Consider the following 20864-nt stretch of genomic DNA (forward strand, 5'->3'; position numbering starts at 1 on the left):
CATGCCTGCAGCACTGCATGAGGAAATGCAGGGGCTGCAGAATAGTCTCACTTACCTGTCGGTGAGGCACCTTACATTATAAAATGGTGCTTCCGTGCACCGCCGATGCTCGGGAAAGCCCGTACACATTTGGTTATTCCCGGGCAGACATCGCATGCGTGGTGACGTGTTGGCGCCTGGGCGGCGCCATTTTTAAAAGGTAAGTGAGACCGTGACTCGAGCATAAGCCGAGGGGGGCTTTTTCAGCATAAAAAAACATGCTGAAAACTCGGCTTATACTTGAGTATATACGGTATATCTTAATGTTATTTAACATTTTAAAGTACACCAGACACTTTTTACGGGTGTTAGAAATTAGCTACAGTAATACATTTATAACAGTGCTTGTACATGCCTTCTTATGCTGGCCATACACTAGCCGAAAAATTGTTCAAACTCGTTTTCGTATAACGAACACTCGGCCGTGAGAGCAAACGATTTTGCCATCATGTAATGACCAAATTTTGATCGATAAATCGTTCAATGGACATAAATTAATCAGTTTTTTGTTTGATTTGTCACATATGCCTAGTGCAAACAGTTCGGGTGAGAAACACATTAACCTTTCAATTTATCATTCATTCGGCAGAATTTTCCAAACTATTTCTTCAGTTTTTCAGGTGTAAAAAGTAAAAACCGATTGTCTATTTGTGCCCATTAACTGGACAAAAAACAAACAAACGGTCCAAATTACAGATTTTCAAACGATCTTTGGGCTAGTGTATGGCCAGCATTAAACACACTGTAAATTCCCCCAATCCTCCTTTTGCAAATTTTAAAACATTAATTTTAACACATACCTGCTATGTTAGGGGCTTCGCCCACCTGTCACTTGCCATTCTTAAAGAATACATCCTACTCTTTTCATAGGCTAATAAGTCCTTACTGGCGAACCTAAAATTGTGGAACACGTGGGAGGGCAGGATACCCCTTGATGTCATAAGGAAGTGTTGAAATGTGCATAAGAATGTGCTTTGGTATTTGGGTCTCCAGGGTATTTGACATGATGTTTGAAAGTTCAGTTTAAGGTAATGTAAACTTAAAAAAATAAGACGTGTCCTCGGGACTTCTATGGACCCAATTCCTAATAAGGCAACCAAAAAATACATAAAACTGGAGCTTAAATCCCATAAAAGGTTTGTTTATGTATACAAAATTATATACCATGGTACATAAAAACATTCTGGATGATTGGATAACTGGTTACGGAGAAATCCCTCATGTATACTCATATCAGCTTAGTAGAGCAGCCTGTTGAAAGCCCATATTTTAAATGTATAAATAATTAAACAAAACCAACAATATGAGCAATTGAGGGTTTAAGTTAATTTACAAACCTGTTCAATGTTTTTTTTGGCAATGTGGTGTAGGGTTCCTAGATTTACAGATGTTGATGAAACAGAATAGATCATTATCAACATCTCAAAGGAAATTCAACTGCTGAGCTACTGACCCATGCCTTCATTTTATTATTTTCTATCAGCTTTTTTGTTAACCACTTCAGCTCCTGAAGGTTTACCTGACCATGACCAGGCCATTTTTTGCGATACACCACTGCATTACTTTAACTGACAATTGCGCGGTTGTGGGACACTGTGCCCAAATAAACTTGATGTCCTTTTTTCACACAAATATAGATTTCATTTGGTGGCATTTGATCACCTATGCGGTCTTTATTTTTTTTTTGCTCAGTGAGGTCTACGGATTTATTGCTTAAAATGCACTCAGCTAAAAATGTAAAATGCAGAGATTGCGATATGTGTTGTAATATTGGAAAGTGGCTGTTTATAACCTGTAGATCACAATTTCCTGAATTTGTTGTTCCTGTTATTCATTCTACAATGGAAAGTCTATGCAAGTCCAAATCCAACAACACAAGTAATTCATATATATGGGTATAGCAGCCCATGTTTCATAGATCATATCTGGGAAACACACAATGGCAATCGGAATGATTTTTTTTTTGTAATTAACCCTTCAAGAGGGCTGGGGTGTTATGATATTGAGTTAATACGAAAAAAAACTTGTGGACCTACTCTGTGATGTTTTTATGAATTATATAATTAAACGTAACAAATATTTGCAGCTATGATATAATTTACAAAACATAATATTAATGCTGGTTTTAGACTAGTTTTTATGTATATCCACTTTATTATTGTATACATGCCTATTGGGAACTGTTACGTAATACACTTGCAGAGTTCAATTAGGATGATATCAGTAAGTGTACATGCTGTACAAATGCCTGCAACAATGGTTCACATATGAAACAGCTGTATGTATAGGTTGCTTTGATTGTATATGTGGTTTAAAGCTTAATAGGATATGAATTTTGCTACAAAGTATGCTACCTCCATCATTGTACTGTGTGATGTCTGTACATATGCTGTCGGGTCTGAGCACTGAAGGATGGATTGATGTTTAATGTTAGATGTCACATCAGGCAGCCCAGGCCTCAGCTTCAGTTAGACCTTTATATCTGCACACTGAGGAATGGGTTAGTTTGTCTCCCTTCATATATTATAAAGGGCCTTCAAAAATAAATCAGCAATGACAAACCTATATTTCTATCCTGACAAATTCTCTTTAATTTAGTGTACCCTGCAACCTACATGGTTCAACAGGATACTCGTTATCTTGATACAATGATTTTTCTTTTGTCATTATAGCTATGTAAGGCAGTCTGTAAAATGTGTCTGGAGCGATCATGGTTGTGAAAGTTTTGTACGTTGTCAAAAGCATAACGTAAGAGAACACAATTAAGCACAAATAGCATCTATAGGATATTAAAAAAATCTATAGGATAGCTCTTCCTTTAATCACAGCACAATAAGTCATCATAGGTAAAAAGATTGTGTGGCACAAATCTGCATTTTACGTATCAGAAAAGCAAATTCTATTGGTGATTTAATTTTTCATAGAACCTGTAATTCTGAATTCTGTTGTGTTAGAATGGGGAAAAAGATTGGAAAAGTAAATGAAGCCCACAATGATGTAGAGCTTAGAGGTAGTTTAAGGTAATCTGTGTTTATCTTGGAGCTCACATGGAATGACAGGGCATGTAGGAAACTTTATTAGCTGCACATTTTTTAATACAGACGGATGCAGCTTTATGAACAAAATAAGCTAAAATTCTGCCTTGACTATAAAATGTATTCCACTGAAAGTGTCTGTGTAGCCTACTGCAACCAGATAGATTATATCTATCATTTCTCGTGCAGATTACAAAAGAGAAATACATCTATAATTGATCACAGCAATCTATAAGTAATTTCCCCTTACTAAACTTCTTATCATTGAGCATCCAAATTCAAAGCATTGTTGAATATCTTCATGCAGATTCCCATTACATGCCCTGAAACTGCTCTAAATAACCAATATCTACCAAGACATAGGATAGGATTATGAAATAGGATTATGAAATCATACATTCCAAATGCCTGTTAATTTATGCAAAACCCTCTTTAGTTTTTGATAGGTTGGGTGGAGGATAGAATTTTTGTTTTTTTTTATTGCTGTCTGTGCCTCATTGGAGAGATGTATTCTCAATTCCTGTTCTAATTAACCCCGGTCACCTGACAGGTGCAGTAAAAATTTGTATTTCTAAATCCATTTCTCTGATGTTCATTGATGGGCACAGCTCCTGATTTACTTAACCATTGGGCTATACTGCTCCCTACAGGAGTAGGACACTAGGCAGAAAAAAAGACTGACTACGGCTATGGGCAGTCCCAGGGGGTATACTCCCCCTATCTGCTATAGGTACTCAGTTTTGTTACAAGCAGTGTCAGAAGAATTACAATTCCACAGAGGGGTGGGTGCTGTGTCCGTCAATGAACATCAGAGAAATGGATTTTACGGTAAGATAAAAATCCAATTTTCTCTTTCATTTATTGATGGACACTGCTCCTGATCTTCTTAACCATTGGAACGTCCCAAAGCAGTGTTAAACATGATGGGTGGGAACAGCAAGAAAAAATTCCCAAGGCTAAACCATAGCCAACCAGATAACAGGAGCTCAATCAAAAACAACTGGAGTCCACCTGAAAAAAAACATTACACCCTCAAAGAGGACCAGGTCCTCTAAACAGCAGCCTGCAAAACCTTGTTGCCAAAAGAACTATCCGCAGATGTCAATACATACACGTGATGCCGAGTCCCCGAGAAAGAACGAGAATGAACCCCAAGAGACTCCACCACACAATGTATGTCTTCCACGTACAAAGGTAGATCATCCCAGAAGTAGACTTCCTAGCTTTTAACATTGTTGGAATCGCTGACCCAGACAAAGCTCTATCCTTTCACACCTGGTTTTCAACAGCCAAGTCATCAAATCCAGTGACTGTAAAGCAGGATGGAAGATTGGCTCTTGGGACAGAAGATCCTCCCTGAGAGGTAGTTTTCAAGGGACGTCGGCGACCAGCTGCACCAGGTCGGCATACCAAGACAAGGACAGTCCGGGGCCACTAAAATGGCCGTAGTCCCTTCTGCCTCAATCCTGCGCAGGAGTCTTGGCAGAAGCTTGAGGGGAGGGAAGGCATGAATCAAATGATACTGGCCCCACGGGGCCATCTGTGCAACTGTGGCATCCGCCAGAGGATCCCGTGACCGTGCCACAAACCTCTTTAACTTTCTGTTGAGCCGAGACACCAACAGATTCACCTCAGGGCAGGGCCGGACTGGGTATGAAAACCAGCCCTGGAAAAAATGACATACCAGCCCCATAGAATTGCGTCGTCATACCAGCACAACGTCGATTTCTTGTTCATAAAAAGGTAAAATCATGCATTTTAAAGCACATTTAATGAGTGCAATGCTGATCCCCCCTCCCCCTAATACACTGCCAATCTCCCTCCCACCCGCCTACAATACTGCTGACCCCCCTGGCCCTCTCCCTCTAATACAATGCTGATCCTCCCCCTAATACAATGCTGTTCCCCCAGCCCCCTCCTCCTAATACAATGCTGACCCCTCTCCCCCTAATAAAATGCTGACCCCCCGGCCCCCTCCCCTAATACGATACTGATTCCCCCTCTCCCCCTAATACAATGCTGTTCCCCGCCAGCCCCCTCCTCCTAATACAATGCTAACCCCCCTCCCCCTAATAAAATGCTGATCCCCCCGGCCCCCTCCCCCTAATATGATGCCGATTCCCCCCCTCCCCCTAATACAATGCTGTTTCCCCCCTTCCCCTAATTTGGGGGGGAATCAGCATTGTATTAGGGGGAGGCGGGACGGATCAGCATTGTTTTAGGGGGAGGGGGGATCAGCATTGTATTAGGGGCCCTAAAATGCTGATTCTTCCCCCCCAAATGCAATACAAGAGGACGAGGTTCCCCCCAGCCCATTTACTCTTACCTGGCTGTCTACACGTGGTGGCAGCTCAGGCTCCGCTCTGCTCAGTCAGTCAGTCAGTGTGATGACCTCCTGCTGCGATGATGCTGCGCTGGCGCCTGATGTCTGTGTGGGAGGGATCAGATGCCGGCGCCATCATGCAGTCGCCCACCGCCTATGACATCATGCCGCTCACAGCGGCTGGTAGGAAAGAAGATATCTGTCGCTGGAGCGCAGCCGCAGCGGGTATGCAGCGGCCATCAGCGGCCGTATCAAAGCGGCCCCATCTTAAAGCAGCCCCAGGGCCGGCGGCCCACTGGGAAATTTCCCGGTATCCCGGTAGGCCAGTCTGGCCCTGCCTCAGGGGTGCCCCACTGGAGACACAACTGATGAAACACCTCTGGATGAAGGGACCACTCCTCTTGGTCCAACGCCTGCCAACTGAGATAATCAGCCTACCATTTTTCCACCTCCAGAATGTGTATATGTGTATAAATGTGTATATAGCACACCTCTCTACCCAGACAGGCTGGCATCCATGGTGACCACTGTCCAATACAAGGGGAGAAAGGATTTGCCCTGTTGAAGCGCCGGAGAACAAAGCCACCATATCAGGGACCCTCTTGACCCTGGCTCAGCTGGATCTGATTGCCCAGAGATTGCAGACACTTGTCCTATTTGGCCAGAATCTCCCATTGCAGGGACCTCGTATGGAACTGTGCAAACGGAACTACCTCGAATGTAAAGACCTTTTAGGACCAGCACCCGCATGCAAGTCCAGAGGGATGACCATCTGCTGGACAGCAGAAGATGAATTGCAGCCTGCTGTTTCTGGAGTTTTTCCAGAGGAAGAAACACTCTGGCTAGAGCTAAGTCAAGAGTCAGACCCAGAAAATCCAGTTTTGTGGAAGGAACCAGAGCAGACTTCTGAAAATTCAGAATCCAGCCAAACTCCCTCAGAGTCCGTATAGTGATCTCCACGTTGTCCATCAGAGCAGTACGGGACTTCGCTCGCAGGAGAAGGTTGTCCAAGTAGCCCAGTACTGTGATCCCCTGCTGAAGTAACAATGCTAGCACTTTAGTGAAGACCAAGAAAGAAGTGGAGGCGAGACCAAAGGGTATTGCCACAAACTGATAATGCTCCTCTCCCACGGCAAAGCGGAGGAAGCGCTGGTGACTGACACATATTGGAATGTGTAGGTAAGCATCCTTGATGTCGATAGAGACAAGGAAATCCCCCTGATGCAGGGATGCCACCACCGAGGGAATGGACTCCATTCTAAACTTCTGCACCCACACAAAGCAGTTCAGTGCCTTGAGGTCCAGGATTGGATGCAACTTACCCTCCTTCCTGAGAACTGAAAACAGGTTTGAATCAAACCCCTGAAAACGTTCCGAAGTCGAAACCGGAACAATCACCCCTTGAAGCACCAGGTCTTGCACCGCCCCAAAGAGAGCTTGTAAGCGGTCCTGGAACAGGTGCACTTTGGAAGGAAAGAACCTTTCCGGAGGGTAAGAACGAAACTCCACCTTGTAGCCACACCGTATGACTTTGTGGACTCACTTGTCTTGTACCAAGGAAGTCAACGGGTTTGGGAATCAGCGAAGATGCCTCTCCACCCCAAATATGGGTGAGGGCGCACATTTATGCTGAAGGAGCCTTGTCTGCGGGTCCGGAGAAGTCCACTTGTCATTTTACCCTGGGGGACGAAAAAACTTCTTGTGAGCAAAGAAGGATGGGCCACGTCTATTATGAGAATCCTTGCCCTAATAGCCTGCGGAAGTACTCTTCCCTCCTGTGAGATCCTTAATATTGTCACCAGGGTAGATCCAAACAAGGGATCTCCTTGAAAAGGAAGATCAGTTAAGGCCTTTTTAGAAGTCTGGTCCACAGACCAACATCTGAGCCAAAAAAATGCGCCTAAGGACCACTGCTAAAACAGAGAGCCTAGCAAGTAGGGGAGCCGCATCCAAAGAGGCATTATAGATAAACTGCAGTCCCTGCACCAACTGGTCCGCTAGCTCAGCAAAGGTAGGGGGAAGCTGTTCCCCCTCCCGTTCACAGCGTAAAATTTTAGCCCACTCGGTCAGAGTCTGCAACATCAGGCCAATGGTAAACATCGGCCTAAGTGCCGAACCAGCCACAGTGTACATATTGCGGGCCACAGCCTCTGCCTTCCTGTCAGCCAGATCCTTAAAGGCTAGGGACTCTTCAACCTGAATCATGGTTGCCTTGTTCAAGCTGGAAACTGGAGGGTCCACCACCAGAGGAACAGTCCACTTTTTAAGAAGGGACGCCTCATAGGGGTAACGCATAGCAAATCGCTTAGGGACCACAAGGAGATGTTTTGGCCATCCCCACTCTTTAGCTACAACCCTGTCAAAATAGAGGGGGAAAGGAAACCCCTTTGCTGCTCTGGATGGCTTGTGAGTGCCAAAGGGAACCGGTGCCTCTGTCGCAGCTTCAGCTGCATCCTCCATCTTTAAAGTCTCATGCACAGACACAATCAGTGTGTTCACCACCGTCTTTTCATGCGCAACTACGGGTGTAGAGGAAGCATCCTCACTATCTGAGAATTCAGGGCACGTGGTTGCAGACCCAGCAGGGTGAGCAAGGATTCAGGATCTGAGGAGACAGATGAGGCAGGGGAAGGCTGGGGGGGGGGGGGTTGCTTTTTTCTAGCCCGCCGCCCAAAAACCACCTCCACCAAGGACACCAGGACCACCGGCCGTGCATCAATGGAAGTTTGGGACCCGGAGGGCCCCACAGCCTCTGAGAGGGAGTCAGGTGGGGGAACGTGCTCCAAGAACTCCATGAGTCCATAGGGGGACCCCCACAAAAAAAAGTGAAAAACACTGCTAAGAGACACCCCCACCACTCTGGCAGTACCACCCGGTCACTAGTAAAAGGGCACCAATCGATCCTGTAGCAGAGAGGGATGGTCTGCAAGGACCACCAGACACAGAGGAGCGGGTGCCTAGCAGGAAAAAGGGGAACCCGGGGTCCGACCTTCCCATGGAGGTGCCCAAGTCCACCCCAAGACCATCGAGGGGAAGAGGGGGGACAACTACTTACCATACCAGGAACCAGGCGGGCAACCGCTCATGACAGAACCTCCTCTCCGTCAAAATAAGGGGATTATCAGCCAGGAGGAACACTGCAATACAGGACGAAACTCGGTTGTATGCGACCTTGTGAGGTGTTTAACGCGCAGGCCAGACCCATCCCGTTGGGCTATGTCACGGCTGACCTAGCGTAGAGCTGAGGTCTGCACACGCTCGCTGGCCAGACTGGGGTGACTACTGGATCTAGATTATCCAGCCCGTCGCCTAGTCCGACAGTTGATTGTAGATCTTGCAGGAAAAAAATAGAGAAAAATCTATCTAAATGGAAAAAATTGCCAGGACCAAAGATTCTAGCAACAAACTACGTCCTTATTCCTGAGTACCTATAGCAGAGAGGGGGAGTATACCCCCTGGGACTGCCCATAGGCGTACAGTCTTTTTTTCTGCCTAGTGTTCTACTCCTGTAGGGGGCAGTATAACCAAATAGTTAAGAAGACCAGGAGCTGTGTCCGTCAATGAACAAAAGAGAAAAGAAGTATACATGTAAAGGATCCTGTAAGTTTGTTCACATACTTTTCCAGCACACCTAACACCCCCAAAGCCAAGGTCACTGTTATTTCCAAATGGCAAATTCACTCTTCCACTTCTGACTACTGATCCACCACTACGAGGGGAAGCCTTATTGACCCAAGGGATAGGTGGGGAAAATACAAGCAGTGAAGTTGCTTTTGCACATTTCAGATTTGAGGCTCCAGTGAAACGCTATTAGGCGTACAGGCAGGCACCTTTAAAGGGTTTTTGGTTTTTATGTGGAAAGGTAATAAACCCAGTCCTTGCACAGACAAATTTAAGTCAGAGAAAAATGTTCAGCATTCTTATATGATGATACTTGTATATCTGTACACGTCTACTGGAGACTATTATTTAGTCTTCAGTGGATGTGCTTCAGAACTGAGAAATGAATAAAAAGCATAATGTATCACTCTCTAAATTAAAAAAATCTTTAAAGGAGACAAGCAGGGGGAGGGGAGGTGAAATCCCCCAAGTTGTGGATTTTCGTATTACAGGAATCTGTATTTATGCATTTCACCTGTTGGCAAAATATGTATTGTGACTCAATGTAAAGAAGAATGATTCCTTAGGCTTCATGTACACGGGACGTTTGAAAATCTCTCCTAAATGCTGGAACTTGACAGTTAAAAACTTCAGTTTTGCCGTGTTTACATGCCGCGTTTATGTGTGTTTATCAGCGTTTGCGTTTAGAAGCGTTTTTACATTGTAAAATGGTCAGAAATGTATCCCCATTGAAAACACCTATAAACCAAATGCTTAAACAAATGAGTTACCACGTTTGCTTTAAAAAAAATGCCTCTAAACGGCTATAAATGTCTCAGTGTACATGGACAGACAACACAGGAGAGTTCAGGGGCTGCTGAAAAAAAATGCCCCACTGCTCCTAAACATCTGTTTATCAGCAGCAGTGTACATAAGGCCTTAAAGTAGCATTTCCTAACAGATGTGCCGTGACATGTTGTATCACATTAGAGAGTAAATGTCAATGTACATTGGCTCAGTTGGATCTTTTCTGTTCAGATTTGAGGGTGGTACATTCTTGTAAAACTAGCTACAATTTATGAACTGGAAAATGTCCATATTCATTTTGTGCAATGTAATCCATGCATTGAGAGCCTCCACCAATTAGGTACATGAGCCTGCTCCTGTTCAGGGAATCTTCTTGGAGAGAACCACAGAGGTAGAAATTGAATGTTACCTGTATATTACCATCAGTACCAGGGAGTTCTGGGTGAGCAATCAGCAACGTCAGCCTACACATTTCTCACAGCTCTTCTTTAAAGCGCATGTAAAGCCAAAACCTTTTTTGGGAATTTATCATGCATTTAATATATATCAGTGTTGAATAATGCTTTATTTTGAAAAAGTCCTTTACTATTTAAATAGGGAATACATTAACAATGGATTTGTTAAAAACATACATGGCAAATATCTATTTGACATTCCATGATATATTTTGGCTGAGAGGACTTCTTTAGCTTTTTTCATTCGTGTTTACGAAACTTCTTGACATTGTACAATGCTTGCAGGTCAACAAACATTTCCGGGAAAATATTTTTGGGCATGCGTGATGAGGTTAAACTGAACGTCCTCAACACCAACATATTGAATATCATTCTTTCGCAAACGAGACGACAGAATTTTTCGGGTTTTTCAAACTGTATTTTTCGTTCACAATATCGATATCGCTCATTGATGGCTGGACATTAACGAGTAGAATATCGGCTGATCGCTCGCTGAATGGAAATTTTCGGACGATTTTCTTATCGTGTATTCCAGCCAATAGAGTAGAGAGAGGTTGAAATCCCTATCAGATTATTTAGTGCTGTTTGCATCCCACTGAGATGTCCTTTTGTTTCTAGTCCTGCTGCAACAGGAAATGAGAGCAAATCTCATCAAAGTGATAGAATTCCCATCTTACAGGGCTGTCACCAGAACAAGTGATCCACAGATGAGGTCCCCCTCTCGTTCTGGTGAAAACTCAAAATTTTGGATTTCCTCTGATGTTTTGTCTTTGTGACAATGGTCACCAGGAAAAATATTAGGGTGAATCTCCCCAGTGTGGGCATAGGCAGCAATAAAAACTTCCCTAACCCTTCCCTGTTCTATCCAAACTAAATGAAAAAAGCCTTTACATACACTTTAAATCTTATACCTTGTCTTCCAATTTTATGTCAACATCTTTGCTGATAAATGTCGCAGTCTCATAACCAAGGACAGCCCTTTGCTTCTGCCTGAAACAGCTAAACTAAATAAAATCTTCAAGTTTAGCAGTGCTGCTGAAGAACATCAAGTAGAACTTATGAGACCAGGGCTCTTTGTGCAATGCTGCTGAGAACAGTACTAGCATCAGCACTGCTTTCTGTAGCACCAAGGAAAAGAAAGACCATGCTTGTGACGTGACCAGTCAACAGACAGTTGGGAAAAGGGTATATATATATATATATATATATATATATATATATGCAAAAAAAATTAAAACTTCAAGTGGTGGGAGTACTGGAGGGATTGTATACAAGAATTAGGCTTTAAACAGTACACATTCACTTTAAACATTACATTTCAAACTATTCTGAATAAAGTTACTTTCCAGCTGCTTTTTTTGTATTCCCCCATGTTTGCAAACTATCCTACAACCTAAAATAGCTTATGGTGCGTGTCACCCCAAAGGTATGTCATTTACTAGGGTAATTTATATGGGATCATATGATGTATGATGGAAAACAAATAACTTTTTTTTACTAGTAATTTAATACAAATATTTTACTTACATCCTCTGATTCGAAGACATGACAGATCATCTTGTACTGCTTCTTTCCCTCCTGAGCACCTGGTGTGGTTTCTATACAATCTTGAGATGCAGATCTTGGCATTCTGCGTCTTGCCATCAAGACAACAATGTTACCAATGTCAGCAATGTATGAGATTGTCCGTAGCGCATGATCCATCATTGTTTCCTGTAAAAAAAGAGCAAAGCACAAATGTTCATAACACATACTTTCTGCATTCTAGTTTACACATCTGTAAATCAAAATACATGCAACTATAAATCCTCAATCTACACTGAAGCCATAAAATACTAATACAAAATTTTACAAATGCATTTCTCTTCATGATACCTTGAATGATCTATTTGTAGGGTTTGTCTGCTACCTTGAAATATCTTTTACACTCCTAACACTGCCCCTAAGGGCCTTGATGGGCTTAAATCCACTTTAACTCAGTTTTTCATTTTTATGCATGTGAATGCTAAATCTGCTTGCGGGTCAGAAGGAGGTCAACTGAAGGACAAAAGCACCTGTCAATAAATTGTGAATGAACTTAGAAGTGCTAAAACTGATGCCATCCACACAAGGCCAAAGGCCATCTACACAGGCCCTGAAGGCTTTTGACATAGCTTATAATTTTCATCTAAGCTGCTTTTCTTCCTCATACAAGTAAATGTAAATTGAAAAGCAACTCAGAACAGCTTAATACAATGTAGAGGCATTTTGTTTGAACCAAAAATGTGCTTGATGCCACTCATTAAAGCGAACATATAGCCAGGCTATGAACACTGAGATACTTACACATTCTAATGAGCAGTAATATCATGACATTCAACTTTCACAAAAGCAGCACTACTGGAAGTGTCGATTTTTTGTGCCCCCCAGAGCACTCACTGGTTCCTCCTGCTTATCTCTACTTGTAACAGGACATGGTAATGGAGTAGAGGTCATCAGGGCCTCAGTGCTTAGTGGTTCCTCCTGCTGACCTCCACATCACTAATGTGTCCTGTAATGAGTGAAAGTCAACAGGAGGATTCAGCAAGAGCTGAAAAGGCCCAGGAGATCCACACTCAGTCTCCATTCACACTAATACGACTTGTCAGGCGACTTGTCAGCCTGACAAGTCGCGGTCCGTCGCGGTTCGTTGTGTGGTACGGGAACCGTTCTAATAGGAGCGACACAAGTCGCTCCGACTTAGAAAAAGGTTCCTGTACTACTTCGGGGCGCCCTGGAGCGACTTTCATAGACATTCATTCTGTGAAGTCCGTGCAAGTCGTGCCGAAGTCGCGGTGCACGCGACTTCACAGGTCGTCCCTGAAGTAGTGCCGCTTCAGTGTGAATGCGGTCTCATAGATTTTATCCAATTCCATTTGATTGGAGTGGCCTTTAGCAGCCAGGGGGCAAGAGTGGAAAGCATTTTGTTTCCTCTTTACAGGGGAAGTTTTTATTTGGGTCTTGAGCTTGCTGATAGTGTTGCTTTAATACAATCTCACTCTTCCTTTTGGATTTATTTTTTTGTGCATTTTTTATTTGCTTTATCTTTATATTATCTTACGTATCTGCCCTTCCCCTCCATTCCCCTATAAAGTATACCAAGTCCACCTTCTCACTGGACTGGCCTGACCTTATGGCCTCGTACTTCCCAACATTGAGAGACACTTTCTGTGCTGTAGAGAAGCTTATCTAGCCTGAAGGACTTTGTTTTCATTATAAAACATACCCACTATTTCCAAACAGTTCACATTACTTTTATAATGTAAGGTATGACTTTCACATTTTTATATTTTTTTTATGTCAAGGAACCAGTAAGAGTGTAGTGTAGATGAGGAGATTATGTGGCCGGGAAGTGTCCTATCTCTCCTCAGCAGGCAGAGAACAGGTATAAATCACTGTGTTATCTCTCTGGCAGCTCCCACTGCTTTTATTTTCCCTTGGTTTGCTGACTGTGGCCTTTGTGTCACTTTGATGCTTTCTCTCTCAATATTAGGAGAACACTGACATCTATGTACCTGCAAATATGTACAGATTATCTAAAGGCTAGAATGGAACCTAATGTGTTTATACAATTCATTGTGGACAGATGCATTATGGATGTCACAGTAGAGGTAAATTTTTGAATACTGATATCTTACCATCACACAGGCAAGATATATTGGAGCAGACTTTTACAGCAAGGTAAATCCACTATACATGTGATATAGCATATATTTTATCTGGCTGAGTCAAAACAGTGTTCGCTCTTGTTTTTTTACTAGCTGAGAACGGAGCTGTATTTATCACAGAGACTCTTGTAAACAACTATCTTGCACAAAAGGGTAATCGGGGTGACATCAATACACAAAGACTAGGCCTGGTTTATATGTTTTTATCTTTTATGCTTGCTTGTTTGAATTTGGTAATAAAGCTCAATGCAAGCAAACAGACTGAGCTGACTGAAGCAGGAGTCACGACTCTGTAGTTCTAATAATATATATCCATCTCCTTCTATTTACAGAGAACTACACTAGCCAGTGCTAGTGAGCAATGATCCTCCTTCCCAGAGGCTGCAGAATTTTTATACTCACATTATTTACTGCTTTGATGACTGATATTTTTCCACTAGGAATATGTGGAGCAATTTTACCAACTAGCCTTTGTCTAAATTTATTCTATATTTTTCCTAAAATGTTGCCACATTACCTGCTTAGGCAACATTTTCTTTAAAAAAAAAAAAAAAAAATCATTTGTTTTTGGTTTATAACCACTTTACCACCGGAGGATTTTGCTGTCTTACGTCTGGGCCACTTTTTGCGATTCGGCACTGTGCAACTTTAACTGACAATTGCGCGGTCGTGCGACACCGTACCCAAATGAAATTGACGTCCTTTTTTTCCCACAAATAGAACTTTCTTTTGGTGGTATTTGATCACCTGTACGATTTTTACTTTTTGCGCTATAAACAAAAAAAGAGCGTAAATTTTGAAAAAAAACAATATTTTTCACATTTTTTATATGAAATTCCCCCCCAAAAAAATGTAAAAATCCAATTTTTTTTAAATTTTTGGCCAATTTGTTTTCTGTTACATATGTTTGGTAAAAAAAAATCGCAATAAGCATATTTTGATTGGTTTGCGCAAAAGTTATTGCGTTTACTAACTAAGGGAAAGATTTCTGTCATTTTTGGTGTTTTTTTTTTTAACGAGTAATGGCGGCGATCTGCGATTTTTTTTTGCGGGACTGCGACATTGCGGCGGACAGATCGGACCCTTGACTGATATTTCTGACACTTTTGGGGGTACCAGTGACATTACTGCAGTAATCAGTGCTATAAATATGCACTGTTACTGTAAAAATGACACTGGCAGGGAAGGGGTTAATTTTATTGGAGAGGGAGGGGTTAATGTATGCCTGGTGCTTACTAACGTGTGTGGGGGGAGGTGACTGTGTGACACAAGGACAGATCGAGGGTTCAGCTATGCTGAACCCTGCAATCTGACCCTGCCTGTCACTTAGGAGATCCGCCCGCTTGTGTATACACAAGCGGGCGGATCTCCAGACTCGATTCCCCGACGATCGGGGAAGAGCAGCGGCGATCGCCACTGCTCCTCCCCTGGCCCGACTCCCGCTGTGACTGAATACAGCGGGAGCGAGCCTCCGGCGGCGCGCGCGCCGCCTAGAAGGGGGAGTGTCTGCCGACGTAGTAATACGTTGTCAGACCTACAAGGGCCACTTTGCCGCAGTACAGCTCTAGTGAGCAGACGGCAAGTGGCTAATAAAGCCATGCAATTATCAGTTGGATATAGTGATCACATGGGTTTGTTGACAAACAAAGCCAACTCTTAGAGCCGGTTCACATTAGCGCGACTTGTCAGGCGACTTGTCCATTGACCGCTACAGGACCCGTTCTAATAGGAGCGACACAAGTCGCTCCGACTTAGAAAAAGGGTCCTGTACTATTTCGGGGCGACCTCAGAGCGACTTGCATAGACTTCCATTATGTGAAGTCCCTGCAAGTCGCTCTGAAGTCGTGGTGCAATGCAATGCACAAGTCGCCCCCGAAGTAGTAAGGAGTCGTGTCGCGCTAATGTGAACCGGCTCTTAGGCCTAATCCTAATACTTAGCTAATGCTAACACCAACCCTAACACTAATTCTAAAGCTAACTTTCAGGCTAACAGTAATACTGAGCTTAACCCCAATGCTAACACCAATCCTAATGTTCATTTTAAAGTGGAAGTCCAGGATCAATCTTACTAAGTTTACAACTACTCCACTCTTTTTAAATCCTATATATCAGGGTTTCTCAACCAGGGTTCCTCCTGAGGCTGCTAGGGGTTCCTTAAGCAATGTGCAATTTCTGCCTCTCAGATAAGTTTCCAATGACACCATTGTTCCTTTTAGTTATCTGTAAGGGGGTAATTCTTCCCATTGATGACAAGAGTAAGGAGCATTTTTCCCACTGACTGGCACACTAATGTGTCAGGAGTTGTAGATTTAAAATTTTTAGCAGGGGTTCCCCGAGACCAGAAATTTATTTTAAGGGTTCCTCTGTGTTAAAAAGGTTGAGAAAGGCTGCTATATATAAAGGAAAATGCTTATATTTACCAATTTTATGGGCACTCTTGTCTGGCCACATGATCGGCTCCCAGTGGTGGCTTTGGGGGAGAGGAGGGACAGCTGAAAACAGATGACCCATAGTAAGCTTATGGGTGACATCACTACACAGGCATTGCAGCCATTGTTGGTGATCTCTCCTCTCCCCTGAAGCTGGTCACTGGTGAGTTCACATGACTGGACTAGAGTGCCCTGAGAATACGTAAGGATAAGCATCTTCCTTTTATAGGGTAGTTAGAAAAGATTTAAAAAGGGTGTGGGGCAGTTTTATGTTTAGTTATATCGATCCTGGACTTCCACTTTAACCTTAATATTATTATTAATATTATTAACCACTTTAACCCTAATATTATTCCTCTATTTTCTATAAATGCTATGCAATCATCGTGTCTGAGCTGACATAGTGATCACATTGCTATGTTGACAAAAAGTCAACCCCAGCACTGCCGCTAATGCAAACTCACTAAGCATAACCTAATGCTAACCTTGACCCTCACACTAAACCTAATCTTTTGTTTTCTGACAAAGCCATATGATTACAAGGTCAGTTCTGATATGGTGATCACGTCACCAACACAGCACTGAAGATAACTGATTTCTCTTATCTTGTGGGTCAGCACCAATATCTCTAGGAAACCTATATAGCCCCAAGGGCTTCTGTCGGTTTTATGAAGACTGTGAACAGCAAAAATGCTGTCACTGACTCAAGCCTTGTATAAGTCAGTTTTTAAAGAAAATGTCTTTGTAGAATGTTGTATCAGATAACTGTGTGATAAGGTCTAATATTTGGGGAAACCCTAATTTCTCAATTCAAAAAATCTCAAAGAGAAATTAGAAATATACAGTACTTCTAAGTTTGCAAACAATAGACAGTAGAATGTAACTCTCAAAAAAAAAGAAAAAACAATATTTAACTTTGTATAGTACTCTTGCCATTTTCTTGAACTTTGTTCATGTTTTCTTGCCCTGCTCACATATCTTATTTGTATGGTATTTATGTTGATGTGTGTGCAATCCAGTCACAGTTGAATGTCACAGTGTCACTGCAGTCACTAGAGCAGAACATGCCAGTGCTAGCACAGCTGCTAGTCCCCCTCCTCAAGAAGGAACATGTACAGTCATGCTAATGAACATCTTTTTTTTTTTTTTTTTGCTAATGAACATCTAAATGATTCAAAGAAGGATTGGGAGAAAGTGCTGTGGTCAGATGAGATTAAAATTGATTTGGCATTAATTCGACTCGCCGTGTTTGGAGGAAGAAAAATGCTAACTATGACCCTAAGAACATCATCCCTACAGTCAAGCACGGAGATGGAAAAATTATGCTTTGGGGCTGTTAAAGGTACAGAATGACTTTGCCGCATTAAGGGGCCAATGGATGGGCCATGTATTGTAAAATCTTTGATGAGAACCTTCTTCCCTCAGCCAGAACACTGAAGATGGGTTGTAAATGGGTCTTCCAGCATGACAATGACCCACAACATACCGCCAAGGCAACAAAGGAGTGGCTCAAGAAGAAAGCACATTAGGGTAATGCAGTGGCCTAGTCAGTCTCCAGACCTTAATCCTATTGAACATTTATGGAAGAGACTGAAACTTGGAGTTGCCAAGATACAGCCAAGAAACCTTAATGGTTTAAAGAAGATCTGTAAAGAGTGGACCAAAATCCCTCCTGAGATGTGTGCTAACCTTGTCACCAACTAAAAGAAACATCTTACCTCTGTACTTGCCAGCAAAGGTTTTTCCACCAAGTACTAAGTCATGTTTTGCATGGGGATCAATTTTACTCAGTGAACTGCAGCTTAATTTATAGCATTTGTTTTATGTGTTTTTTTTTTTTTTAGAATTTTTGGTTAATAATCTGTCTCTATCATTTAAAATATGCCTATGATAAAAAAAATATAGACCCTTCATTTCTTTGTTAGTGGGCAAAAGTACAAAATCTGCAGGGGATAAAATAATAATTTTCCCCACTGTATATTGTTGAGCCTGTGCCACTGCTTAAAATGACAGTCTGGGACAGATTTTCTAGGAAACAGGCACACTAATGGTGCAGCTGTGTGCAGGGGTTTATGTTATAGACAGATTTGGAGGTCAGTGGCCCCACCCTCCAGACTAGGACAGTCTGTGAAAGGAGCTGTGAGGTGCACATTTCTCCATACTGTCCAGGTCACGAGCCTGTAAGGATGTAGCAGCTGGGAGCTGCTGGAGAAACAGTCGAGCTGTCAAAAGGTACAGCGTTTTCTACACGAGAACTGGGACAGTGTGTTTTTTATAGTCTGGAGGACAAAGGCATGAGGACTGAGCAGTGAAGCTACATAGAAAAAGCCATGAGGCTGAATATTGTTTGTTTATCACATTGATGGTGAGAACCCCCCCACGTGGGAAGATATCCATGAGAACTTTTGTGATTCTTTTTTCTTTTTACTTTGTTTTAAATAAAAGTGTTCAGAAAAAGCCCTGAAACGTACTTCTGGTGTGAAGTAAACTCACTGTTTGGTGCCATGAATGAGTTACAAATTCACTAACGTGTCACAGTACGTATGTATATGTATATATATATATATATATATATATATATATTCAATTTTTTTGGGCAGGTCAAAATGAACTGCATATAAGTACTCCATTACTTCGTACTTATATTTCACACCAGTATATGGTATAAACTTGTCTATTTGTAGCTCTTTTTTTTTTTCTACAAGAGCATGTTTTTTTACAGAGCTCAATAGCTTACAGAGCTCAATAGCAGAAAATAACATTTACATAATGAGCTGAGAAACTCAACCCCCTCTTCCCATTTTCTGACTACTGTGTTCAAATTTAACCAGGGATGGAGGCACCTTGCCTACAGGCTGGTGCTTAATTTAAAGTCCCGCCGTGCAATTTTCGTGCATTTTTGGTGGATGCAGTCTAATTTGACCCCAGTTTTTTCATATACAGGGATGGAGACCATAGCATGACCTGCTTGTCTCATGTAAAGTCCCAAATATTTTATGAAATTAGGGATGGAGGCACTGTGCTATACAGGCAAATTGCCTCATATAAAGTCCCAATCTGTGTTTTACACTGCATCCACCAAGGCGTTGGAGGTGTATGCTTCTCAGCTGGTCTTTTCAGTTTGTACCATTTTAAGAACATTGCTATTAGAGTTTTGAGATACTAGACCAGTCATGGAGGGAGGTGGGTTGGGGGGAGTTTGGGCTGCTCCCTCTCACCTGCCTCCTATCCATCCATTAGCAGCCATGTGCTCCCAGAGTGGAGACACTCAATTTTAAAAGTGTTAGGACTGCAGATAAAACAGGGTGCCGTGTCGTGGCTCTGCAGCTTACACATGCGTTTGCAAATGCGTGTCAACTAAACCCCTGTTCTTTATTTATATCATGAGACAGGTCTACTTGGTTGGTGGCAGACTGGAGGGTGAGTACATCAGACTGGGGGCTGGCTGGCTTCCATGCACCTCTCTTAATCCTTTTCAATTCGTTTTTTCTGTGTTCTGTTCAAATAGGGCCACAAAAAGACTATTTCACAGAGAGTCTGAAGGCAGGGGCCTTCTGCTGTGTTCTCTCTTAGAAAATCCATAATGATTTGTGAATCCTGTAACTGCATTAAATGTGTTTTTGTAAAATAAATTTTTTAACTAGTAAAAAAATATATAAAATAATAATAAAATGTATATATCATCAGTTTGAAGCCTTCCAAATGGAAACATTTTTAAAACCTAAAAAATGTTAAACCATAAACTTTTAAAAATTGGAAAAACCTACATAATACAATAGTAAAAAATAAAGTAATATATATAGTATATAAATTATCAGTTTGAAAATTTCAAAAACTTAAAAAAAAATGATTTTGATACCAAATTATAATATTTTTTTATTAAAAACACAAAAAAACCTGTGCTAATGTCCCTTTAAAGCAAGCCTGCTTTAAGATACATCATCTAAATTTGATTTCACATTGCAGTGCAAAATGAAATGTCAGTCACAAATATTTAGTATTTTGAAATTTCTATTTCTTTCAGTTCTGTGGATTTATAAAAGAGCTCATGAAAAGCCAGCCCCTGAGGCATTAGTGTCACAGAAATACAATTTGTTAAGGAGGTTCTTCAACTAGGCTCAGCTTAACATTAATTCTCAAAACAATTTCACAGGGGTTATAAAAATAAAAACAAATTTAGCAATGCACTACGGAATGAATTTAATGTGCCTGTATACTTTTCCTGCCACAAGAGAGACACCATTGGGAAATTTAGACAAATTCTATTTGGCAAATGAAAAGCACATATCTTGGCCCCTAACAATGTCAAGATGTTCTGTGGGTCGAAAATACTGTAATCTAGCACAAACACTAAAAGACCCACATGAGTTTAGATGACTGTGGTACGCAGAGATCAATGCCCACTGCTCAGGACCCCCAAATCTAAGGCCACAGTCATGGAACAGTGTCTATCATCTCATTATTAATTACTGACATACTGTACTTGAAGC

At 41.9% G+C, this 20864-nt stretch overlaps 1 protein-coding gene across 2 annotated transcripts in view; it reads right to left on the reverse strand.

The window, feature by feature from the left end:
• Window positions 1-20864, reverse strand: part of APBA2 (amyloid beta precursor protein binding family A member 2) — a 523475-nt gene that overhangs the window by 128177 nt on the left and 374434 nt on the right. For both annotated transcript variants that reach the window (XM_082254058.1, XM_082254057.1), the window contains one exon: window positions 11787-11972. In XM_082254058.1, coding sequence (XP_082110184.1) covers window positions 11787-11972 — 186 coding nt within the window. The remainder of the gene's footprint in view (window positions 1-11786; window positions 11973-20864) is intronic.

This window comes from Pelophylax lessonae, assembly GCF_965119305.1.
Source record: "Pelophylax lessonae genome assembly, chromosome: 4".
Taxonomy (NCBI): domain Eukaryota; kingdom Metazoa; phylum Chordata; class Amphibia; order Anura; family Ranidae; genus Pelophylax; species Pelophylax lessonae.